This window comes from Aricia agestis, chromosome Z (genome assembly GCF_905147365.1).
Source record: "Aricia agestis chromosome Z, ilAriAges1.1, whole genome shotgun sequence".
In the NCBI taxonomy this organism is placed as follows: domain Eukaryota; kingdom Metazoa; phylum Arthropoda; class Insecta; order Lepidoptera; family Lycaenidae; genus Aricia; species Aricia agestis.
This window is the reverse complement of record NC_056428.1, coordinates 37,930,773-37,958,507: the sequence shown is the minus strand read 5'-3', so window position 1 is coordinate 37,958,507 and position 27,735 is coordinate 37,930,773. Positions and strand designations below refer to the sequence as shown.

General features: G+C 33.7%; 1 protein-coding gene and 2 long non-coding RNA genes across 5 annotated transcripts; 1 reads left to right on the top strand and 2 right to left on the bottom strand.

Annotated features, from left to right (window-relative positions):
• The first annotated feature begins 14 nt into the window (after nucleotides 1–14).
• Nucleotides 15–17,805, top strand: LOC121738651 (protein angel homolog 2-like). 3 transcript variants are annotated; one of them, XM_042130854.1, is made up of 10 exons: nucleotides 15–104; nucleotides 775–1,164; nucleotides 2,947–3,071; nucleotides 4,820–4,977; nucleotides 5,878–6,042; nucleotides 12,101–12,312; nucleotides 12,969–13,058; nucleotides 13,282–13,408; nucleotides 15,729–15,925; nucleotides 17,576–17,805. In XM_042130854.1, exons 2-10 carry the CDS (start codon nucleotides 857–859, stop codon nucleotides 17,727–17,729), a joined length of 1,536 nt encoding a protein of 511 aa, XP_041986788.1. In that variant the 5' UTR covers nucleotides 15–104; nucleotides 775–856; the 3' UTR covers nucleotides 17,730–17,805. The 3 variants fall into 3 exon arrangements, with proteins under 3 accessions (XP_041986788.1, XP_041986787.1, XP_041986789.1); XM_042130853.1 differs by lacking the exon at nucleotides 15–104 and adding an exon at nucleotides 111–202 and having other exon boundaries at nucleotides 889–1,164; XM_042130855.1 differs by lacking the exon at nucleotides 15–104 and adding an exon at nucleotides 119–202.
• On the bottom strand, nucleotides 2,488–8,852 carry LOC121738653. Its single transcript, XR_006037316.1, has 3 exons — nucleotides 8,837–8,852; nucleotides 6,378–6,382; nucleotides 2,488–2,645 (listed from the first exon to the last, which is right to left on the bottom strand). It is a non-coding gene; the product is annotated as an uncharacterized LOC121738653 (long non-coding RNA).
• A 123-nt stretch (nucleotides 17,806–17,928) lies between the features above and the next one.
• LOC121738652 lies at nucleotides 17,929–27,041 on the bottom strand. Its single transcript, XR_006037315.1, has 3 exons — nucleotides 27,031–27,041; nucleotides 20,799–20,805; nucleotides 17,929–17,988 (listed from the first exon to the last, which is right to left on the bottom strand). It is a non-coding gene; the product is annotated as an uncharacterized LOC121738652 (long non-coding RNA).
• Between the last annotated feature and the right edge of the window lie 694 nt (nucleotides 27,042–27,735).

Below are 27,735 nucleotides of genomic sequence, written 5' to 3'. Positions count from 1 at the left end.
GTAGTAGGTATCCATAAGTAGTCTGTGCTTCAAATTTAATTATTTCTTCCACTAATCTTTGACATGGTTTATGATAAAAGATCCTTGAATGTTTGATACAAGAGGTCGGTGGGTCAGACAAAAATGTATTTTGTAGATTTTAGGTGTTCCTCATGGTATTTGCTCTCTTTAAAATCATTAATAAGCTATGGCTTTTATGCATGTAAGTCCGTTTGTTTTGTTGTTTAGTGTACGTTTATGTCATAGTCATTAACATATACCGTACCTAATTTACGTTTTATGTCTCGGCTTTCGCTTATAAGTTATAAGCAAGTGTTTACAAGGTCGGAAGGCCAACCTGCGTTATATAATATCATAACAACTCCATTTTATAAGTAATATTAATGTAACTCTCACACACTAAAGTGCTCATTAGATAGGTACTATACAAACTCATGTCCATACATACAGAAAAATCATATCTATAATGTGAACTTACCTATAGGCACAATCATGAGTATATCATATCAAAATAAACAAGTCATACACATCAGTTTTGGTAATAGGCAATGATATTGTATGATATGTAGAATATCATTGGTAATAGGTATGAAATGTACATTAATGTTTAAAACTTTCTGGATAAGTTAGATTATTCTTTGTCTACTGCTTTAATAATCATGTTTATGACTCATTCTATGTATATTCTGACAAGATTTGGCTTTCCTACAACCAAATGGTAGTTAAAAATGGTACAATAAACTTCTAACAAATAAAAACGTTTGTTCTTTACAGGTGTAGCAGAGCAAATCCCATGTGAATACTAAAAGAACAAACTAAATGATAAAATACGATACATTTAAAATGTTTATATGAAATGAACAAAGCTATGCTGAAATTGAACAATAGTTTTTGCAGATACTGGAGATTCACGTATGGAATTAGCAAAACACAGCAGTCTTCATACAGGAGTTGTAGTGGCAAGACATGCATTGCTTGGTACAATCAACAAACAGTTGGTCGTTTTATTCACACCGCAGTGCAGTGTCAACTGCTAGCGAATATAAAAAAGAGGTTCCGAAACAAAAAAACATATATATATTTAAATGATACAAGAACATCTAAACAAATGAGTGAACCTGTGCCAACTGTGCATCATGTTAGCTATGGTGGCAGATTTGAAGTGTAAGTATTTTTGTTGCATATTTTCAGGTCTTATATGAAATATTGAAGCAATATGTTTGTTTTTATCTAGATAAATTTAAAAAGGCAATTATTATTAATAATTGCCTTTTTAAATTTATCTAGATACAATTTAGTAGAAAATAATAATAAACATTCTTTTAAATTAGCAAATTCTAAACCTAATTAATTAATCAAGACCAATACAGTCACCGGTGACCGAGACACAATAGAAATTAATTGTGTCTTGTTTTTCCACAATCTATGGGTTAATATTTAAGAGGAAAGTATTTCTTTTGGGAAAGAAATTTAAGATCCTCAAAGTATTTTTGTATTTTCTCAATTATTATAATTAACAATTTTATAGCTTTGTATGTTATCTTTTATAATATTTGAAGTCATAGTTACATACATGGGCGCCGGCAGAAATGATTTCCAAAGAGTGCAGATTTTAGTTTTCTTTCTGTTCTTTTCTTTTTACTCTTTACAAACAACAGTGACTGTCTATTTACGTCAACATAAAACATTTAGTGCCGAAACATTACGAACTATCCTTGTACAGCATGGTAACAGGGTTACAAAATGCTTTTTATTTCAATAATTCCTGTAGATCCCGAGATTCCCAAGCGGTGCAAGTGCACCCCCTGGCACCCCCCTGCCGGCGCCCATGGTTAAACAGTAAACTACATGATGCCCGTAAACGAGTTTTGCCGCAACTCCGTTGCGCCAATACTCGTTCAAAATAGCACGGGATCAGGACATTTTTTTGGGATAAAAAGTAGCCTATGTCCTTTCCCGGGACTCAAAGTATCCCCATACCAAGTTCGAGTAAAATCGGTTCAGTGGTTTGGGCGTGTAGAGGTAACAGACAGACAGACACACTTTCGAATTTATAATATTAGTATGGATCGGCACTGTATCGCCTCTAGCCGTTCAATATTGTTTGTATGAAACTCTACTGCAACGCACACTAAGCGGAACCGTAACGTAATCGCCTCGCCTCGGAAGGGGACAGTGGTCGGCGATCCGTAAGCGAGGCGTCGCCTAGCCGTAGCCGAGTTGACGTACAGGTGCTACTGATACGCTTTGTTAATACGTGCATAGTGCATACGTTAGGTTGACCGTTGACTCCTGGTTGACGGCGAGGCGAAGGCGATAAGGTGACGATCCCTTTCCGAGTTGATATGTGCTGTGACCAAAAGTCTAGACCAGTGTTTCCCAAACTTTTCGGGGCCGCGGCCCACCTTGTGTCATGAAGACAAAAAGCGGTATGTTGCTACCGCTGACCATATCATCATCGTCAGCCTACTGAGGTTCACTGCTAGACTTGGGCCTTTTCTAAAGCTCCTCACCACACCCATTTCAAATAAAAAACGTACCGTACGTAAGTACGACAATCGTCCTATAGTTTCAGGGCCCACCGAAAATCTACCCGCGACCCACCAGTGGGTCGAGACCCACACTTTGGGAAATACTGGTCTAGACTACCTATCTAGATAGGTCTCATCCCTGGACTAGCTAGATTGTTTTTCTCTCCTAAAACCCCAAAATTTTATGGAACTGCAACCGCCCGCAACTCCCATGCGCTAAAATTCGTTTATCCTGCCAAATTTCCCGGATATAAAGTAACCTTTCCAGGACAAAAAGAGCCAAATTTCAGCAAAGTCGGTTCAGTGGTTTGGGCGTAAAGAGGTAACAGACAGACACACTTTCGTATTTATAATATTAGCCTAGATATCTTGTTTGAAATTCGTGTAAGAGATACTCATTTCTATGAATTTCTAGCTCAGAAGATGAGAACATCTCTAGTGAATGGAGGCGACGCTCTGATGAGAACAGTCCACCTCAGGAAATTCCTTCTAACTTTCGACTTTGGGAACCAGTTAATGTCACAAATGACACACAAAATGGTAAGATATTTTATTACAAAATAAATATACATGCACAATATAACTGAAAGTTCCTCCAAAATTATTGATTAACCTTGAAATAAGAGAAAGAAAAGCCATAGTGCATGCCTGCATGGCACTGAATATAATATTGTTATGTAGTGGTTTTTAAGTGTCATTGGGTACTAGTTTTAGCCCAGTACTTTTGTTCTTATAAAATATGAGAGACCAGAAGAAAGTAAAATCTAAGTGATGTGACGAAATTAAAAATTTTATCTACATTAAAATTATTTACTTGCTGCAAATTTTTGTAATATTAATTATTGTAAGGTTGTTAAATTAGCTTGTAATATTACAATTACATTGAGCTAAGTTAACTCAACATTACGTTAAAACATTATGCTGTAACAAACATTATTTTAAATAATCCTTTTATTTTTATTTTATCTTATTATGTTTATTCTTAGGCATTTATGTAGATATATAATAATATGGTAGTTACATGATTTAATTATAATCTTCATTAGCGCGTCATAAGTTTTAATAATAGTACTGCTGTAATACCATAATATGGTAGATTATATTATTATAATCTAATATATAAAAATAAGTCGGGTTTTCCTTTCTAACGCTATAACTCCAGAACGCATGAATCGATTTCCACGGTTTTGCATTCGTTGGGAAGGGCTCCGTGAGGTCTATAGAAAAAAAATCAGAAAAAACTTCAACAGAAAAGCAGGAAACCAGTATATTAACAGTATATGCACAAAAAATGTGACATATACAGTATATGTCACATTTTTTTGAGCATATAATTATGCACAAAAAAATGTGACAGAGTAGACGCTGATAATATTACGAAATAGATTACTAGCTGGTCAGGGACATACTACATTTGAGTTATTAGACTATTGACATAGATTTCATACTGCAATTAAAATCATAACTATTTACTGTAATTAATTATAGAATGTTTTGAATATAGTATGTAATTATGAAGCACATGGTTATTTATCTTTTTTAATTCATATTATATATTATGGTAGTGGAAACTCCATACCTGACAAGGTTTTATGTCAATCATTAATAATGATAATAATTTCTAGTCAAACACACACAACTAAGAGTACAAAATTATTTAACGATCTAGAATAGCGATCTACTGGCTAAGAAAAAAAAATTAAAACTTCATGTATTTTGTCCGCTACTTCGATTAGTAGAATTTTACAGAACAAAAAGAAAAAAACTGTACAATCTAGTCTAGTATAAAAATAGTCCTTTGTCCTTTCTTCATGAGAGAGCACTCCACATGAAATTTCAATTAAGTAGAAGAGTTTAAAAGACAGGCAAATTGTCACATAATATGAATACTATCAATAGAGTATAGTATGGATTTTGTTTTTTTTTCGGCGTTGTTCATTTTTATCAGCTTTACCGACTAGTCGCCACCTCGCAATGAACACCAAAAATACTTCGATGAACCATCAGCTTTAGATTATCTACATATTATGGTCTACGAGTTTCTTACGCCGGTTCTCCTTGCGAGTTTTCAGCGGCGGTTCTTCCACCGGTTTAGTTCACGAACCGGTGGTAGGCATCATTGCAGACCCGACGTTTAAAAAATATTTTGTATGAATTTGATTATGAATAAAAAAATATTTGCTTATGACAATTGACCACCTACATTTTTCTGCCGTGTGCAGTGACTGTTACTTCTGGATGAGACTTCATTACACCAACATAATAAATATGCTGTCCTTATGTTTCAGGTGATGCACTTAGATTTAAATTAGTATCATATAATGTACTTGCCCAATACCTATTAGAATGCCACCCCTACCTCTACACCGAATGCAGCCAGAGGAATCTGAGTTGGAATGTACGGGCCGCTAAGTTATACGATGAAATTTTACAGCTAGCACCTGATGTAAGTATACATAAAGTTTTCTTCTTGACTGTCCGGCTCATAATGCAGAGTATAGAAATAAGCATTATCAGGGAAGTTGATTCATAGGCAGATGGTAGGTAGTAGAGTTATTTGGTCGAGTTTGAGCCAGTAAACACGGCACGTTGCATCAGCGTTGCGTCGACGCAGCGCTGCCGTTTGACGAGTAGCCTAGTCGGCCATACGGGCGCTGCCTCATCGCAGCGTAATTACGAAGCAGTCTTAACGTCAGCATCCCCTCCCACTTCGTCTCGGGGGCTGATGTCCGTCATGTATGCGTTGCGACTTGCGACGACGCAGCGCGCCGTGTGAACACCTTGCTTATTTATATGTAAAACTACGCAACGGCAGCGCTGCGTCGACGCAACGCTGACGCAACGCGCTGTGTGGACTGGCTCTTTTGTGAAATACAGATCATGACTGACATTGAATTGACATAACCCGACCAAACGACGTAGATCTTCAATCAATTTATTCGATGGTACCTTAGGCGCTCCGCGCTACAATTACTATTGCGAATACGAATAGGTATCACAGTGAAAATTGGTAGCACCAAACCCAATCATATCATTTAAATCATGAGCAGATTTGGATTGGTTATGACAGTTTAATGTGAAGGATCACAATAGATCCTCAATGGTCGCAGTGATATCAGGGCTCTATAGACCTGAATAGGCAATCAAATACTCATCTATCAAATAATAACTGTGTAGACAGTAAAGTTTAATTATATAAAATTGTAGTGTCGCATCGCGTCTTGCCTCCGTCTGAATTTACGCTTACACTTTATTATGAGTAACTCTATTGGAATAAATCTTGCTTACTTATAAATTATATTATTTGTAATTTACGTTATAAGTACATTTCAATCTTTATTTCCAGATATTTTGCCTACAAGAAGTACAAGTATCGCATTTAAAATCTTTCTACAGCAAATTCGAGGAGTTAGGTTACCTCGGTATTTTCAAACAGAAAACGGGACACCGCCAAGATGGGTGCGCGATATATTTTAAAGAGTCCTTATTTCATATGCAAGATCAAATCAGTGTAAGTAATCTTAACAATACCTCAAATATTCGCCCTTGCGACGCAATTCTATAGTGAAAACTTAGCGAAGAATAGAATATAAATCAGAAGACAACCTCGTAATTTAAAATGTTTTGCACGTGTGTGGTTTGAGAGTGTGTAGGTATATATTTTCGTTATTTTTCCGCATACAAATTTTGTGCGAGTGTAAAAAAAGCATTCTTGAAACTGGAGCGATACTGCGAATTTTTAAGCACATAAGGTTCTCAAATATGTTTTTTTAATAACGGGAATTTGTAATTTGGATTTATTTTGCTATCTCCATATATCCAATTTCTGAAGATTATGAACAAGACTATATCTATTCAACGATGTTGTTGATTGGTATTTTTATAGCTGTCCCCCCCTGCCCCCCCTCGGTACGCCCATGTTAGTAATTTTTTGCTGAGCAACTTGCTTATTATTAGCAAACCACGGAGCTAATACAAAGAGGAGCTGGCCTAAGCAACTGTGCACTGTGATTTTCAACTAGGTCCTGACGTCATCATTGTGGGCGGGGCTTAAGTCACTTTCAGCGTTTGTTAGGTGCACACGTAACGAGACTCCTAATAAATTTGTGTTTTTTGCGTTTTTAACAAGGAAAGGATGAAGTATTGTGTTTTACAATGTCGAAAACACTCAGACAGACGTTCTGATAATATAAATACCATCACATTTCATTTGTAAATAATTTTAAATGTAATTTAAATAAAAAAGTTCTAGAACATTTCTGCTTTCAGCGTTAATTATACTACTTGACACTAGATGGCCAAACCTTTGAAAGATAATACAGACGTAAATGCGTATAATTTTGCATAAGTTTATTACAATAATCATACTTGAATACTGAAAACAGTTATACACTTAGTCTTAAACACATTTAAATAGCTAAAACCGTGATTATATAGCTTTTATTATGATATTACTTTTAAACAGCCATCTGTCGTCATCTATAACTATTTGAATCGTAACAAAATATTCAGGGCAGTAGTACGTCCCATAATATTCAAGACAAAATTACATCTTGTGTAAGATAGTTGAACTACGTGGTAACATCAACATTGACCTAAGCTAGTAGTTTTGCTTTTAGCCGATAGATGAAATATTGAGAAGTGGGCGGAGATTGACACCCCCTCACCCCGCAAATTGACAAGCGTCGTTTCATAAGGAAACTTGATTACAACACCTCCTCTTAGTATGAGCTCCGTGTAGCAAACACATGTATTATAGAGATTGTGAATAATAATTAAATTATAATATGATTGTACAGGATTCTTCGAATTTATTTTATTACTGTATTAATGATGACTAGCGCCTTATGAATAATTAAAACATTTTTACTTAATGACTATGAAATATGGTGGGCCTTTATCATTATAGTCTATTTGTGTTAAGTTTGCAGTTGGTAATTACTCATTACTCATCTTATATATAAAAATGGATTTCCAAATGTGTTAGTCGCGCTAAAACTCGAAAACGGCTGAACGGATTGGGCTGATTTTAGTCTTAAAATATTCGTAGAAGTCCAGGGAAGGTTCTAAAGTGACAAGAAGTTCACCGAAACAGCTAGTTAGTAATAAATAATAATGCTTCTACTTGAGAAAATAGCTATTTTTGTGATGACGACTCTGAAAATTAATGTTACGCATACTTAGGACAGTATTAATATTATAAAATTCTATACTAATTATAAATTAATAGATTAAAAACTAAAAAACACGCTATTAGCACGCACTAAGCCAATCCGCCATTTTGGTTTATTTGCTACTAGCTGTTGCCCGCGACTTCGTCCGCGTGGACTTCAGTTTATAGCGCGCGATGTCAACAAAATTGGTATCAAAAGCTTTTATAAAAAAACCCTGGTACCCCAAATCAAAACAGCTGTGCAGTGTGCACATAATATTTTATTTTTAGGGTTCCGTACCCAAAGGATAAAAACGGGACCCTATTACTAAGACTTCGATGTCTGTCTGTCCGTCTGTCTGTCCGTCTGTCTGTCCGTCTGTCCGTCCGTCTGTCTGTCTGTCCGTCTGTCTGTCGCCAGGCTGTATCTCAATAATCGCTATAGCTAGACTTCTGAAAATTTCACAGATTGTGTATATCTGTTAACGCTATAACAACAAATACGAAAAACAAAATAAAATAAATAATTAAGTTGGGCTACCATACAACAAACGTGATTTTTTTGGACTTTTTTGCTCGTAATCAATAGTGGTAGCAGGTAGGCACTTGAAATACTATAGTCTTAATTATATTTGTACTTTAATAATAAATGATACAATTTTAATAAAATAAATAATTAAGGTGGGCTCCCATACACAAAACACATTTTTACTTATATTGTTCTATACGTATATATATATTGTTATGTACGGAACCCTCGAATTGGCCGATTATTTTAAATTAAACTTTATATTTTATGCCAAATTTTAAAGCTTATTTAGCCCCCCAATTACACAAATTTACCCATAACCTATTTATCATTGATAGGTTAGGTTACGTCACTGCAATCTGCATAGATAAAGTACTGAGTTAATAACGTAAATAGAAATAACAATCGAAAAAAATCGAAACTTGAATGTAAGATGATACCACCTCTTATAGAAAGACGTTTGAGCAAGCGTCAGCGCGATGTAGGAGACTCACGGCGCCATCTATTATAAATTTTTGGAACTAACTTAATTTGAACAAATTTACGCATTTTCACCCCCTTACAACCCTTTTACAGTAAAAAAGTAGCCTATGTCCTTTCTCAGGCTTTAGACTATCTGTATACAAAATTTCATTATAATCGGTTCGGTAGTTTTGGCGTGAAAGCGAGACAGACAGACAGAGATACTCTCGCATTTATAATATTATATATACTATTAGTATAATATATTAGTATAGCTTCACCAGCTGCAGGGCCGGTCATAATCTTCGCTACTGCGCACCCCCGCCTTGGTAGCGCCCACTTCGAAACGGGCGTAAATCGCATTTTTTAATTTCGCCATAACCTCTAAACCAAACGTCCAATTTTAATCATTCAAAGACAAAATATTATCTACACAAACTGTACTTAGTGATGAAATAATTTATTTTGATAAGGATAAAATAAATGCGTTTAAGTGTAGTCCAAAAAAAAATCAAGATTTTTAAATAAAAAAATGGTTGTTGTGTCTCAATCGACATAGATAGGTATATTGTGTTGCGGACATTTTTGTAGATATTTATAAGACCTATGTTTACTTAGAACATTGTATGGTTCTATCTTTTATAGTTTAGGCAACGTACGCAAAATAAGTAACTTTTCTGGTTGATTTTTTTCTCCTAGTGTCAGAAAAACCCAAATATGTTACGGAACCCTATATTTTCCAAAATAAAAAGTAGCCTATGTTACTCGTAAATAATGTAGCTTTTGAATGGTGAAAGAATTTTCAAAATCGGTCCAGTAGTTTTTGAGCCTATCCATCACAATTAAACAAACAAAGTTTACCTCTTTATAATATTAGTATAGATGTTTCAAGTATAGTTTTTATTTACTTTTTGTATTTAAATACCTTATTCAAATACATATTTCATTAGCATTTCTTAATTGTTCATTTTTATAAGATTTATAATGATCTTGTCACAGCGGTTAAATCAGTATCATGAATAAAATTCCTCTATGATCAGTAAACAGTAGATACGGGACGAAAAATCTTGCGCGTGCGTCACCGCTCGCTTGTGAGTCTCTACTGATTAGCCACCTGCGGGTGGTACTTACAGTTCGATGCCTATTCTCGCGAGTGGGACAGGCCTGACGTGGTCTACTTCTTATTTGTGCCAAATAACATAAAAATTGCTCCAGTAGTTCGTGAGATAAGCCCATTCAAATAATTTCCGTTTTTCGACATTTTCATAGCTTATAGCCTTCCTCGATAAATGTGCTATCTAACATTGAAATAATATTTCAAATCGGACCAGTAGTTCCTGAGATTAGCGCGTTCAAACAAACAAACAATGGATGCTTTATGTAATATATACTTACCTTCGTATTTTTTTTTCTTAAAATATGTTAATAATGTTTTGTTTTTATAACATTCAATTATATTTAAAGGTCTTTAAATAGCACTTTAATTACTGTAGTATAATATTATGTAAAGTTTGTTGTATTGTTGCATTGAGATTTTTAGGGTTCCGTACCCGTAAAAACGGGACCTCATTACTAAAAAAAACTTCGTCTGTCCGTCTGATGTCTGTTAATGTGTCTCAAGGCTGCCCATCTGAATCATTGCAAATGTTCTAAAATTATTTTCACTTTCTTTTAAGCTATCTGACTTTATTAGGTTAATTTTATTATGCCGCTAAAAATTTATATAATATTTATTTATTTTATTTATTTATGTAGGCACATTAACAATATTAACACATACATTAAATAAATAAGAGCTAGTGTTTACATCACTTATAGATATGCACAACATTTTAGATAAATTCAATTAAGTTAATAAGTAATAAACAATAATTTAGTACGTCTACATAAGATTAAAAATTAAAAAGGACATGCAATTATTTTAAGAGTGATCTAATTATTATAATTTCATTAGGAAAATGTAAAAATGATTAAGAAATTCAATAAAATATAATTGTAAAAAAGTAAAATTGATGTAAAATATTGAATAAGTTAATTCAAAAAATAAAATAATAGCCAAAATATTGATTACAATTGTTTTAAAATAAATTAAAAATAATGTCAAAGTTATCATAAAACGAATTGCATTGATTAAAGTTTATTATCATTGTTTACATTTCTTGTCGACAATGATAATAAACTTTGATGGGACGGGATGATATTTTAGGGACTGTGAAAGTTATTCTTTCGAGAAATTCTTGGCATGGCGTTTGGCCTTTAATTACTTCCTAAAGAAAAACTAAATCCATCATACGTCGGCGTTGTGCGAGAGTATTCATATTGAATGCAGTCAGCCTGTCATCATATGAGCATCTTTTGGTAATGTTCGGAGTCACATATGCCAGGTGTCTACTTGTCTAGTGAACAACTGTAAGGGACTTGGGCGTTGTAGAGACTCAATGCGTTGCGAATGAACATAGTACAAGGGGTTCCATATTATGCTTCCGAATTCAAGGACTACGATCAAAATTCAGACTAAAATTGTGATAATTCTTAAATATCACAATTTTAGTCTGAGGTCTTTTAAATTCTTTTGAACTGCGCTTAACAAATTCAAGAGTTTTAGCAGCTTTGTTAATAATGTAGTCAAAATGAGGAATAACACTCAGTTTAGTGTCAAGTATTATGCCCAAGTCCCTTACTTAATTTAAATCATAATACCATTATAAGTTTATTGAACCGCGGTGCCGACATTCCGTATTAATGAAATATTACATTTTATAAAAACTTTTATTAAATAAATTATAGAAAATTATTTAATAAAATGCTTGGCTGGGGCACTCCCGTGCCTCTATATTTTCATGTAAAAATATTTATACTTACTATGGAAAGTTTTCTCTTTCTCTAATACATTGGTAAATTCGCTAGACTAAGAGGGCGACTAAAGCAAAAAATCAAACATCGTCCTTCTCTCTTCACACTCAATCCCGTCTTTCATATGCCAGGTGAAAAAGGACGACGCGGAATCATCGCCAAGTTAGTTTTTTTTCCTAATAACTCGATAAATATACAACATTTTTAAAACCCGCCAGGTCAGTGTCTCAATAATAGAATTTTATACAATGTATTAAAATATTAACTTAGTTTAATGAACGGTTATAGCAATATATGAAAAATTCGTAAAAATTAGATGCATCTTTGTGATTTTTTTCTATCGAGAAAATTTAAAGATCGTTTCGTTTTTTTTTCGTTTTTCCGGTTTCGCTCAGATCAAATTCTTGGAAATATACTCGTAATGTAGTATCTATGTTTAAAAAATTCGGGGCTTATTTTCAAGTATAAAAATGAATTATGAAACCAACAATTTTGGGTTAGTCGCCCCCATTAAATGGAATATTACGTTCCTTGTAATGGTGCAAATCTCTGATTAACCTCCATATTTCACAGGTGGAATTCTATCAACCGGAATTACCTATACTGAATCGTGATAACATTGGTCTGATGGTCAAATTGGCCCCAAAGAACTCTCCGACTTCACCATTCGTGGTAGCCACCACCCATCTACTGTATAACCCGAAGAGGACAGACGTCAGATTAGCACAGCTACAAGTATTGTTGGCCGAAATAGACAGATTCGCTTATAGCAATAATGGAAGAGAGTAAGTTTCTAATCCATAGTAATATAAATTCGAAAGTGTGTCTGTTTCTCTGTTACCTCTTCACGCCCAAACCGCTGAACCTAATCTGCTGATTTTGCTGGGTATGGACATACTTTAAGAGCCGGGAAAGCTAGGATACTTCTTATCCCGGAAAAGTATACGGTTCCCACCCGCGGCGGATTTTTGCGCAATGGAGTTGCGGGCGGCATCTAGTATAAATATAAAAGATTAGATTAAGCTCGTTTGTATTTTGAGCTGCATTTATTTTCAAAAGAAGAGAGACATTATTATATATATTATATTAATAGATATGATAAAATCATCAGAACAACAGTTTTTTCATGTCCTCTTATTATAATATAGAGTCTGGCTAGCGAAAGATGAGACTGGAAAAAGGCGGCAAATTCAAAAAATCGACGTATAACAACCCTGGCGGCATTATAGTTTTGTTCTACGAACTACGAAAAATAAAAACTAAGAAACCTTATTATTTGTAGTTCGTAGATCAAAACTATAATTCCGACTATAGACAGGGTTGTTATACGTTGATTTTTTTAATTTGCCGCCTTTTTCCAGTCTCATCTTTCGCTAGCCAGACTCTATTTTGTAGATCAACAAGTTTGTCATTAATTAACATCCCTTTATTCTGTTTGTAGATCAATATACCTCCCTACGATATTGACGGGAGATCTAAACTCAACTCCAGACAGCGCTGTCATACAACTGCTGAACCGAGGATATGTAAGGTGTGTTTCTTGATAAATAGGCTTTTGCAAACATAATAATTACCCTGTACTTAAAAAAATATAGTGGCTACACACTATGTTTGCCCTTGATGCGTTGAAAAAATCCCTCGACAGACAAGGACAAAACGCTGTGTAGCATATCCATAGTTAGTAAGGGCCATATTAATTATTTAAACATTTATTCCGTCAATTTCCAGTGTAATTACTAATCTTACTATTTTAGTGCGAAACCCTACCGAGAAAAAGACTATTCTGACTTCAAGAAGATTGGGGTGACTGACAACTGTCAACATTTAGCTGTATACTTGAATAGACAGAAGGGCGTACCCACCGACTTTAGTATGACGAAGGTAATTTTTAATCGACTCCCAAAAAGGTTTCTTAATTCGACCGTATACACGGTGTAATAAAACTAAGTTGTAATACTTTAAGGTGTGTATTGTATGTCTGTGTTTCTTATATAGTTCAGTGTGAAAGTAGCAGTGTAGCGCTGAAAGAGCAAATTTTTTGTGATTTGTATTGGCAAGCGCCCCCGTTTCTTGAATTTTTCCATACAAAGGTGAAAAAATATTACCTTTTCAGCGCTGCTTCTTTCACAGCGAACTCTATAAAGGTGACCCATATACACCCTAAAATATTATCACCTACGAAAAATAAAAACTAATTAAACGTAACTCCCATACGTCAACCGTTTTGAATTTGGTTCCTTTTCGCACACTAAAATAATATGACAATAGCTACGAAACACTAATAGTCTAATGCTAAGTACTCACATACGGTTTTGATCGATAGTTTTACTCCAAATCGAGCAATAACCAAAGTGTGGACCGCAAAACTCACAGCTCGAAGGCTCGCATCGAGCCGCTTGATGGATTGCTGGAACCGGATCGAGCCCGATTGATGGAATGAAATATATCGATTTAGAATAAAATCGAGCAATGCTGAATGTGTGGATGAAAGCCCGAGCCGCAGGTTTTGCTTGACGTAATTGCTTGATTGAGCAAAATCGTATGTGAGTGCTTAGCATAACACTCAAATAATTTACGAAATAAAGCCGTTGACAATAATTGTCACTTCTATAAATACACAAAATTGTGTACCGGTTTTGTAGACTCGTGGAACAAATTTTTGACACAGTTACTCTTTCTTAGTTTTAATTATTCGTAGATTATCAATTAGTTTTGTTACATTCCGTATATGTTTTTGGAGACAATATAATTGGTTCAATATGTCACGGCACGTAAAATATCTCCACATAGATTTTTATCTAAATTGGCTTAGGCATGCAGCGGTAACAGATGAACAATAGACAGGAACAATTTCTTTATAATTAAACTAGCGACCCGCCCCGGATTCGCATCGGGTATAAAATATATAGCCAGTTTAGCCACTGAAAAATAATTAAAAACGATTCAGCAGTTTTGACTTGTATTCATTATTACTACCCGTGGCCCGCATTGGTCGGTACCGCCGCAAAAGCTACGTCCCGCAATTTTTAAATCTGTAATATCTTCGAAAATATTCATTTAAATCATATGCTGTACAGGGCCATATAGATATAGATTAAATCAACAATGTATTTAAGTTATTTAATTAGATAAGGATTAATGATGTATTTATTAAAATTGATTCGAAAATTAGCCATTGTCGTAAAAAGAAAATGACAAAAAAATGTTATTGTGGGATGTCCATAAGAGATAATAATATAATAATAATAATAATATCTATGGACGCTTCACACCACGTCAGTCTGGCCCCGTGCTAAGTACCTAAAGGACTTGTGTTACAGGTACCAGACAACGGAAATATATTTAATACTTTTATACTATACATATATTTAAGATTTTTATTATATCATTCACATATTTAATACACATCCAGACCCGGGAACTTTGAAAAATATTAGTTCCGTCGGCGGGATTCGAACCCGCGACCCCCGGCTTGAGCTACCGACGCGCTCACCACTGACCCACAGAGGTCGTCGATAAGAGATAGATATATACCATCGCGGAGTTATCTGTAGACGTTTTCAATGTGTACAATACTTGGTACATTATTTTCATAAATCTCGTAGGGTTCAGCCTGCGTTTGCAATGTAAGCGGAAAAAAATGAAATTATTTACGACATCACATTAGAAACCCCAACAATAACAGTATTCCTCCACTATATTTTAATGAATATTATTATACTTATAATAAACCTTCCTCTTGAATCACTCTATCTATTACATAAAACCGCATCAAAATCCGTTGCGTAGTTTAAAAAAAAAGCGACTTTTATAATATGTATAGATGATGAGGAAAACGATTGTCATAATGCTTACTTCTTAAGTGCTATACGGTCTTAAAATTTTCCCCGAGTTGTTCAAATGACATTTCTTTATAAAAAATAAAAAAAATATTAATTGTTTTTATAAGTATGTGTTTTTTTCCAAAATCAGAGGGTTCTATTCCCGGCTAGTAATTTATAAAAAGAATGTAATGGCTTTAGGTGTTATAAAAATCTAGCTCGTAGCTCCTAATCGAACTTATACTTTCGAATTTCGCCTTTTTTTTAAAACCCACAAAACAGCCTGTATTTTATTCCACCGACAAGAGTCTCGAGCCGAACAATTAACTGCCTTTTTGAAAGCCCTTAAAAGTAAACAGTAAATCAATATTTTTTTCCAGTTACAAAACACAGATTACGACACAGGCGATATCTCCTACGATACAAACTCGCAGAATCACAGCGAGTTATTCAATACGGGCGGCCTGGGACACTCGCTCAAACTCAAGTCAGTGTACGACAACGTGAAATTGGACGGAAGTATAGAGGCTACGACTTTTCAGGACTATTGGGTTACTGTTGATTATATTTATTTCAGGTAAGTTATTTTGGTGGTTGACGAGCTGCTAGTTAAACTTCAATATATTTTAATTATACGGAATGTCATGAATCATCACAGTCACCAAAGAAAATAAATATGCAGTCGAATATAGAATCTCTTTCTTTTGATAGATAGCTTACAGTCAGCGGCTGACAAGTTGTACTTTAAACATATTCATAAATATTAGTAGGAGAGGGGAGGGTGCTATTCGTGTAGTCACTCGAGCGTCATGGAGACCTAGTAGGTTTTTTACATTATGTAAAACTGATAAAAAATTATAAGAGCGTTTTTTATTTTATTTAGCGGTGGTTTCAGAAACTGCAGCTATTTTAAATGATTACTTAATACATGAAAAGAAAATATTTATTCCGAAAATTGCTTATTTAGGTAAATGTTAACAAGATTTTAGACAACAAGGACTAAATCATTTAGTTTAGTGCAACATAAATTATCTGCGAAGCTTAGTTAGGAAAATATGGAGCCTTATTTTTTATATTTTAAAATGTCCCTATAGGCTTACCTAATTTTTGAATCGTCAGTGCTTTATATGGAAGCTTCTTTGGGATATACTAAACACCCCCAGACAGATCCGGGCTGCGTTCCAGATGACGTTAATTTTGACCAAAACGCTCAAAACGTCCCCTTCTGCCGTTCCCTTTGGCGACCGGGGTCGTCTAAATCGCGGCTATGACGTCACTCATGACGTCATCATTTTCGCTCAAAACGACCCTTGACGAAGATGGGTCAAAGTGGGCGTTCTAGTTTTTTTTTAAATTTTAACGTAACTATATCGCGAAAGCCATGTTCGGAAAGTTTTCACGACAGAGTAGAGACAAAAAACTTTATATTATTTCATTACAAATAATATTTTAATTGAAATATGTATATTAAATGAAATAACATTTAATGAAAAATTTTGATTGGAAAATAAATTGTTTTAAATGAAAGGTCAAATGATTTCTTATAAAATATAATACTAATTTTCATCTCTCCTATACCTGTTGACCTCGTACTTGACTAAGCATTACGCGGTATTGTTACCTAACGTTTATAATATGTGACATTAGTCAATATTCAACGTATGTGGTTTTGTTATTAAAATATGATTCAATGTGAAAACTCAAATACATATACTTAAGTAATAAAAGTTTAACTATATTAAAATATGAAAAAATGTAATACTAAAAACGAAACAAATATAATATTATGTATTTTATTTGTAAAATAAATGTAACTATAAACAATTACTTTTATTTACGACTTGAAGAAAAGGATCGTAATATCCAAGTTCGGTTCAATGTACCTATGTATAAAAAAAATTATAGTTCTTTTTTTAAACTTTGCTCAAAACGATCCATAATCCGTTCCACTTGGGTTTGTATCACTGACGCTTACATGCTAGTGGAACGGGAAAAACTACAGTCTTGAGCGTTAGCGTTTCAACGTCATCTGGAACGCAGGGCCGATGATATTTCAATATTCGAAAATAACTTTTTTTTAACCCACCACGTGAGAAATCTGATTTCTATAAGCACCATGATAACATACACATATCGGAAGCCTATACAAGATCTGACACACTCGAGCTTGTCGCAAAGTCCCCTCTTCCCCTCCCTAACTATATCTACATCCACTTACCATTTCCAGTCGTTGCAGCAGCCTGAGGCTAGTCGAACGTCTACGGTTACCCACGGAGCAGGAATGTGTAGTGCTAGGGCAGCTGCCCAACGACAAATACGGCTCCGACCACCTCGCCCTAGCGGCCACCTTCGAGCTCAAGTCCGTCAAAGCTAACTTGTGATATCTCTTTGTTGTTTATTGGGTGAATCTTCAAGAAAAGTTTTTTGACCTACACGAAGTCTTATCGTGGTAGCACGTTTATTGTACAAATGCTTGAGGGCAAACTAGCGTATCGTTGCCGGTTAGCCTAATATTGGTATTTTAGATCGTTTGATAATACTGGAATGCCAAACTTTAGAATTTCTAAGTTTAAGGCTCGTCTTTCAGAGACTCCTATTATTGGAATTTCAATATTAAGAAAACATACTACAGTATGGTTTCTTGAAGTGTCAATATAATAGGGCGTTTTATACCAAAAATCATCTAAAGGATCAGACAGACATAAGAGAAAAAAAAATAGAGCTAGAGGATTCAAATATTTCCATTGTTTTAAAATCCAACAGGATATTTTTGAAGATTCGCCCTTTATTGTAAATTTAAATATAAAATGTAGTTTTCTAATTACTCTAAACTTTTTTTGTACGATTGTTATTTTGCCTTTTTAAGGGTTCCGTACCCAAAGGGTAAAAACGGGACCCTATTACTAAAGACTTCGATGTCTGTCCGTCTGTCCGTCTATCTGTCTGTGTGTCTCCAGGCTGTAACTAAAGAACCGCTATAGCTTGACTTCTGCAAATTTTCACAGATTATGTTTATCTGTTGCCGCTATAACAAGAAATACTAAAAACAAATAAATTAAACATTTTAGGGGGGGGCTCCCATACAACAATCGTGATTTTCTTGCTATTTTTTGCTCGATATCAATAACGGCAACACATAGGCACTTGAATTTATTCACAAAATAGTCAGTCGTATTTGTACTTTAATAATTGATAGTAAAATTTAAATAAATTAAATAATTAACGGAGGCTGCCATACAAAAAACATAACTTTTAGCCTATTTTTGCTCTATTGTGGTACGGAACCCTTCGTGCGCGTCCAACTCGCACTTGGCCGATTTTATTTGTTATTTACTGTACTATAATTACTATCCGAATCATAGTAGATGCGTGATTGTTTGATAATAAGGCGCACTTATCTTTCTATCTCTCTCGTTTTGTATGTGTATGAAAGGAAAATGCATGTGCTAAACATGCGTATACATAATATGTGCAAAATTTTCAAAAATGTCAGACAATATACTTGACAAAGTTAGATGTGTAAAATACTTTCAAATATTTTTTGTATTTCTTTGTAAAGTGTGACGGTTCACTATTTACTGTTATGAAAAAACTAACAAGAATTCATACTTCCATACTAATATTATAAATGCGAAAGTGTGTCAGTCGGTCTGTCTGTCTGACACCCCTTCACGTACAAACCGCTGAACCGATTTTGCTGAAATTTAGCATGGACATACTTTAAGTACCGAGAAAAGGCATAGGATACTTTTTGTCCCGGAAAAATGTACGGTTCCCGCGCGATAAACGAGTTTTGGCGCAACGGAGTTGCGGGCGTCATCTAGTTTACCATATAAGTACCTACTTACATGTTTAGAATCTTTTTTGTTTATCTTGAATGATTATTTGGTTCTTTATACAACTGTTTTGTTATTATTATTTTCTATCTGTTTAATATTTTTTATCTTGTAATAATTGTTAAATAAGTGCATGTAATTCACATTCGTATGCCTTTATAGAAAAAAACTTTGTGTTCCATAAAATAAGTATTTATCAAAAGTTATTATATTATAGAAGCTATAAGAAATCATAATTCTTTGCCCGTATTATATCTCGATGAATCGTGTAAACAGAATATTTTTGCATTATACAATAAGAACAAATTATATTTGCCTCAGTAGATTCGCAGTAGCCTTGGAATAATTATTGTGATAACTTGTATATTAACAATGTTGTAAAAGAAAAATCATCTAAAATTATATATTTGCTTTCTCATATAAATATTTTGATCATAGTCTTCATAGCAATAACATAAATAGATAAATGAATATTATTATTTTTAATATATAATTTAAAATTGAACATATTGTTAGGTGGGCTGGAATGATATTGTAAAAGTAATATATCTATCGAAATATGTTGTATCTTACGGTGCCTAAATTATTTTTTAAAATAAAAAGGTAAAATTAAAAATATAATATACTTGTATTATTCTTTGCCCACGTTACCTATATGCAATCCGATATCCTAGAAGAGGAAAAAAGATGGCTATCTAAATGTAAGTATAGAATTCTAATGTTCTTTTTGATATTGTGTAATAAGTGAAAATAAAAGTTTTTCGTTTGCAGGTTGAATTTTGCAGTGAAAATCCGAAAACAGTTATTTATACAGAAAATCTAAACAGTGCTTTAAAATGGAAGTCATCGCCATTAGAAAATTCGTAAGTATTACTATGTATTATTATGAACGTAATCGAATTAGAGTTTGATTCGAAGTCGTGGTGTCTCGAATTAGATCACTGGGGGGCATTTGAAGACGTAAGATAAAATTAATGATAAAAAAATGATTAATTTCCCTTATGTTATAAAATCTACTAAGTTATCCACTTCACTTATCTACACTTAATATTATAAATGCGAAAGTATCTCTGTCTGTCTGTCTCGCTTTCACGCCAAGACTACCGAACCGATTGTAATGAAATTTTGTATACAGATAGTCTAAAACCTGAGAAAGGACATAGGCTACTTTTTTTACTGGAAAAAAGGGTTGTCAGGGGGTAAAAATACGAAAATTTGTTCAAATTAAGTTAATTCCAAAAATTCAGACTAGATGGCGCCGTGCGTCTCTTACCGATGTAAGAGACGCACGGCGCCATCTAGTCTTACCGATGTAAGAGACGCACGGCGCCATCTAGTCTGAATTTTTGGAATTAACTTAATTTGAACAAATTTTCGTATTTTTAACCCCTGACAACCCTTTTTTCCAGTCAAAAAAGTAGCCTATGTCCTTTCTCAGGTTTTAGACTATCTGTATACAAAATTTCATAGCGCGATCGCTAACGCTTGCCGAACATCTTTCTATAAGAGGTGGTATCATTATACATTCGAGTTTTGATTTTTTTTCGATTGTTATTTCTTTTTCTACGTTATTGATTATAAGTCAGTACTTTATATTATATACAGTGACGTAACCTTAAACCTATCAATGATAAATAGTTTATGGGTAAAGCTGTGTAAACCTATCAATGATAAATAGTTTATGGGTAAAGCTGTGTAATTGGGGGGGCTAAATAAGCTTTAATATTTGGCATAATATATAAAGTTTAATTTTAAAAAATGAAATATTATGTGCACACTGCACAGCTGTTTTGATATAAGGGGTACCAGGGTTTATTTTAATAAAAGTTTTTGACACCAATTTTGTTGACATCGCGCGCTATAAACTGAAGTCCACGCGGACGAAGTCGCGGGCAACAGCTAGTAAATTATAATGTCTTTATATATAATATATTATACTCATGATTCTCTTTTAAAGTTGAACCGAGAAGTGGAAAACAAGTTGTTTTGTGTAAAATGATGTTTAAAAATCTAAAATATTTGTATTTTTTATTATATTGTTCGTACAATAAAAATATATAAATATAAAGTATATAAATCATTCATTTCTATAATTTTCCAGTTTGTGGCGCATTGACCCAACTTTCTACTAGAAACGCTAGAACACCGGTGGCAGGATTAACCACCAATAAACAAACTGTAAAGACAAGGATACTTGTAAAATTGTAAGTAGGTACTCTTTTAAAATTTAGATTTTTTTGTATTACTAAAATACAACAAGAGGAAACTCCAAAGCTTCCAAACTTACGAGAATCGTAAAAGCAAATAATATAATGCCTTTTTGATAAAAGTCAAGAACTAGAGAGATAATATTGCGCAAGTGGAATTAGGGTTACAATCTTAAATTATTTCCGATACCGCGTGGATACTCCAGTATTCCAACACTTCGTCTCAGCCGCCCGATAGACAAGCAATTTTATTGTGCAATATCACGTAATGCGTAATATTATTGACAGTCTAGGGTTGATATTGACATCGCGCGCCTTCAATCTAATAAACTGTTCAATAAAATTGAAGCGTGATATTGCACAATACAATTGATCGTCTAGGGGCCGGCTTACTTGTCCAGATTCAAACATTCAAAGACTTTATTAGCATTTTTGTCGCGGTGCGACATTGTCGTAAACCAGTTATAGTAGTAACTTTATCAGAAAAAATACTACACAAATACCATACGTCCACAACGAAAATAAAACACGAATAGTCATTCATTGAATCATTTATACAATTTTCCATTTACAACTGAGACAAAAAGTAAACAGCTTAGCACTGTCGTAAATTAAATACAAAATGTTAGTACCTATAAGCTTCATTCACACCCCAATCAGGAACGATATGGACGACCTACTGGACCAACCAGGATAATTGACTTAGATATGAGATCCAAACAAACGTTAAAATCATCGTCTAAAATAGCCGTTCAATTCAAATTATGAATTATGAAATTCCAGAATTGTCGCTCGCAAATCTTTTGATGACTAAACATTAATTTAATTAAGATTTTGTCAGAAAATTTATCGTTTTTATGAGATTGTATGTCAAAATCTTCAAAAAATTTATATTTTTTAAGATTCAAATTTCAAAAGATGTTTCATAATATGAATTGCTGAAGCGGCCATTGTAGACCACAGATATCATAAATGTTCCCAATAATCCTCATCTTAAAGTAATTAACAATATTCACAGTTACCCTTACTGTGTGTTCACTATGAATGGTCATTTTTTAGTTTTAATTTTTCAGAAATTCAGTGTTTTGACCATTTTAGATTTTTAATAATAATTAATTTTAAACTCAATGTTAATCTGTGTGAACAGACCCTTATATTAAAAAGTTGCTTTGCAGCAGACCAATCAACGCTAAGTAACATAGCTGGAGCTTTCGAAGTTGTTTCAGTTAGGCGCTTTATACGTTAACTTTCGCTTAGTTAAATACAGTGAGCTTAGACCTGACCGAAAATCGGTCGGAGAATCCTCCGTTTGTGGTCTCCAACATTACCAATGTGGGAGCCCTCTACACTTATCTTAACGGTTGCTTATGTATGTAGCTCCTAGCTGAAAAAACTTCTATAGCGCGATCTACATTCTGAACGCTAATTCGTCCGTCACAATTTGAAATTAGAAAATAATAATAGTTTATCTTAGCAGCGCACGTGATCTCTCCAAATAGTGTAAACATTACAAAAATAATGCATTTAAGGTATATAGTTAAAATAAATATTATCATTAATTAACATAGTTACAGTTGGATGCAAGTTCGGTCGTCCATACCTTGCGGTACGATCGAAGTGTTGCTGATGTCAATAATTTGAAAATAACGCATTTTCCCATAAGAATATAGCCTCAAAACTTAATAATAATAATTACCAGGTCCATATGATTGAAATATGTTTGACGCAAAAATAATTATTTTGCTATGAAAGAAATGTGTCTCAGGTCCGAATCATCAGTGGTTAACATTTCCCTTACAAACAAGACAACATAATGTTTGATTGTGAAAAGCGGGAGCCACGAAAACCACGGACAGACACAGAGAACATTAATTTCAAAGAGAAATCCGCCAATATCTTAATATGTACCTAATCCAAAAACAACAGAAAAGGAATTACTCTTATTTGCACATACTTAGATTTTTTGTTGAATATTCTAGGAATATTGTGTTAGTGACAATAATTGGGTGTTTACTGTAATTTGCACGAAAGGCAAAATTCAATACGGTCTCGTTTTTAATTTATTCTAAAGTTGTACAGAAAAATGCGTTTAACATCAGCTCATTTCGATCATCATAAACTCTCCACAGAAAGCGACATATTTCTATTTATAGTTAACAAATTGCAGTTTAATTAAACTTTCGTCCGAGTTTGATATCGAGGTTGTGTTTTTAATATCCCACCCATTTAGGCAGTGCACGGTTTTAATGGCCGACCTTTAGAGCTTCGCGACGTACCTTATATTTTGTCTTTTTGATATTGAAATTTTTGTTACATACATACTGTATTTTTACTAAATATATACCATACTATAATATTACTTATTTTTTGTAATAAAATATTTTGATAATTCTTACATTGCATGGACATCTTTGTATTGTATTTGAAAGTCACATGCCTTCACCTGCGCTATAATTGGTTTATAACTACCAATAATAGCAATCAGCATATATATTTATTTATGTTAAGTACGATTATAATATTCGTCGGTTTTCGAGAATGTAAATTTTAAACCTTTCCATGTCAGTTCAAGATAGAAAAATAGGCGCTTGTAAAGAGTCTTTGACCTCTGTGATAATATTAATTAATCGACGTATATTATGTGTAGACATACTGAGCAATCATGGCTATAATGTGAATATGGTCCTCATATATGCTAATGTGTGGGACATATAAACACTACCTTCGATAATGATTGCGTATTTCGTAAGTATGGCAATGCTACTTCGCACGACAAAAGCGCACCGCGTTATCGCGTCCGAAACAAATCTATCCCAGCCGAGTTGTCCTAAGACAGTTTTGATACAATTTCAATTACACTAACTTACGAAATTATGGATATGTAAATATATCTTCGTAGTTTTTCTCTTAATTTTACTCCAGTAGCGTTAGCACGGCGACCAGCGGAAATGCGAAAGTATGGACAAACTGTGGAAATAAACCTAAGGCGCCGTTCCGATCTTTTTTCGTTCCGAAAAATTCAATTAAAATGCCACTTTATGACACACTATAGTATATGTCATAATGTAGGATATTATTTGAATTTTTGGAACTATAGTCTGTCATAAAGTGGCTTTTAATTGAATTATTCGGAACTAAAAAAGATCGGAACGGCACCTTAAGTTCATCTCCACAGTTTGTGACTATAGTCTGTCATAAAGTGGCATTCTAATTGAATTTTTCGGAACGAAAAAAGATCGGAACGGCACCTTAGGTTTATTTCCACAGTTTGTCCATACTTCGCATTTCCGCTGGTCGCCGTGCTAGCACTACTGGTAAATTTAATAATTCGTACGTTGACAATTTTTATTAACAATGAAGCTAGGTATACATGTGAAAAGTTTTGTTTTAACAGTTCAATAGTTTGTGAACTATCGTCTAATAGTTAAACTGGGCAGCTATTTTATTGTAGGAGTGCTGTTAGGTGTATTAATATGTTGATTATTAACTATAGCAGTAAAGCATATTTTTAAATTAAATTCACTGAAATATTAAAACAAAAACTTTTAGAACAGTAAGGTACTGTGTTCGGTGTTAGCTTATCCTATCTTAATACAAACTAGAAACAATATTCTATCTGATAGATAGAATTTAAAAATTTAAGCACTCTTATAAGTTACTCAACAAAATAAAAGTTATTAAATATACTATGGCACATCGTTGATAACCACAAGTCATGTATTCAAAGTGTCAATTTCATAATAATCAAATGATTGGCACTTGTATGGTTAATTTATATATTTAAAGTAAACAACAATAAGAATATTGATTGTTCGTATTGTTCTTGTACCAATGCCACACAACGAATACGCAAACATGGTTTTATATAAATTAATATTAAAATATGTAACATAATAATATTTATCTTAAAATAAATTAGTGCTTCTTATAGAATATATCATAGGATTCATTAGATATTTTCACAAACAAAATTGCACGTTTAAATGAATTCTAAAACTCTTTAAGTTGCTCCTCAGTAATTCTTTGATGATCTTAATATAGTATTTTAGTAAGTTTAGATGGTATTGTTATCTGACGTACAATTCATTTAAAGAATAAACACCTATAGTAGACATTTGTGATATTTAAAAATTATTTAAAAAAATATAGCCTCAATGAGTATTGCATAAAATGGAGAAAGGAGCAACATTCTTTGGGACCTAGTGACTTTTGTACTTAAAATTAACCAATTATTATAGAACCTATGTTACTGTAACACACTATAGAAGCTAGAAGTTGGCTTCGGCCATTACACCTATAAATCTAATAATACTGGATGGATATTAAATATAAATTATCACGAAAAAATCTGATTATTTCATAAGATCTCACCATTTGTAAGTATACAACTCGAAAAGCTCTTAACATTATTATAATCTTATTTAAGGTTAAGTGATAAGTTTATATGAATATATAATTCACTCGATATTATTTAAATGAGTGCGGTTTTTAAGATGTCGGTGTCAGAATGAGTCGATAAGCTCATGTCGATCAGCGTTACTCTACGATATAATATTCGATCAGATATTTATAATGCTACAAAGCATGTTTTATGTGAGTTTAAATGCATAATTGCCATATGAAATTATCCGAACAAACGATACAACGATATATATTTATAGAAACGTCACCAAAACTTTACCTGTGTTATAATATGAACACGCTTCGAACTGGACGGAGAGGGACAATCGAAATTAAAAGTATACTCTCTAGGATACATTGCAATATTGAGTACATGCTTCGAGTTACATACGAGCTATGTACGGTTAGTGGTTACCCTCTGCGTATCGGCCAACAAAAGCGACTCAAAGTCTAATGCAAAATAATACGGGCAGGCCCTAAGAGTTTCAGAATTCATGTAATCGTTCTCATACACACTTACATACACAAATGACACAAGCAAATATATATCCAAAATAAATTCAAACAAACCACGCTGCATTAGGTTTGCGGTATCCTAACTACGAAATAAACAAAGTTACATCATAATAATTACCAATTACATTTCCGACTCGAATGATGCTCGGTCTCCTGACTAAACGGACATCCTCAGACTTTACGATAAATTAGAATTTTGCCAACTCTTTCCTAACTACATGATATTCTCCAAGTAAATAGAAAAAACGTGATTCCCATAGCGAAATATATGTGGTTCTAGCTACTTTGTAAGTTTAATTATAGTAAAATAAAAACTATTCGAAAATCGCTTTGTGGAATCTTTCGATAGTATGTCCCGTATCTTCTCTATACGCCATGATATCTATAATAGTGAAGAATAATTCTCACCGATCGCTGCGAGAAGTGTTTAATATCGGTTTACATTTACGAACGAAACAATACCTAAAGAACACCTGACGTTCTGAACAAAATGAACGACGTGCTAAATATTAAATTGTCGCACTGGGCCCATGACTCGATCTCCCATGACATATCCACTAATAATACTGAGCGAAAATCATAAAACGCCTATAGGAATCTTGGCGTTACTACAATTTTGGCCATCACGAGTATTTACCGCTAACCTTGTTTTTCCTTCGCTTCATATAAAATTTAGAGTAAATTATAAACGAATAGTGAAAAACCCACGCCCTCGAAACCACTTAACTATTGGTAAAGTGTAATTTACAATTTACATCGTGTTTCCAAATAAATACATCGTGCGTAGATCCAATGCTGATAACTTAAGTTACCGGGTTTAATCGACGCGATAATTTCGATTTCTCTGAATAGTTTTATGAAATGAGTTTGAAAATTATCAATCCTTGCATGACGTTGCACGGACCCGTTGCTGTATATTGTATAATAATAATGAAATACAACATGTATCTACGTTAAACAGTTTAAACAACACTGACACATCTAAGGATTACTTGCAAGAGCCTCGGATACCAAGTGTGAAAATCTTAAGCCGAGTACACACACAGTTTATACGTTGTGCGGAATCGTTATGTTTTGTGCAATTGTGCACAAGTTTCTCAGAAAAATGTAGACAGGTATGTGAGAGAGATATTGGGCAAATGTGTATTTTATTAACTAATAAAAGTTGTGACCTGTAGGTATATTGTATACTAGTCCTATGCTGTATACACAGGCTCTTTAGATAATCGATTGGGTACTGATTTCAAGGATATATGCGCTGATTTCTGAAATAAACTATTAGTACCCTAGTTTTTTAGAGCATTGGCTTCTTAGATAAACTGCGCCAATTTTACAAAGAAACTATGCACCGGTTTCTTAAATAAACTGCACCGGGTTTTCGCATAAACAGTGCACCAGTTTCTCAAAACTACCGTGGACCGATATCT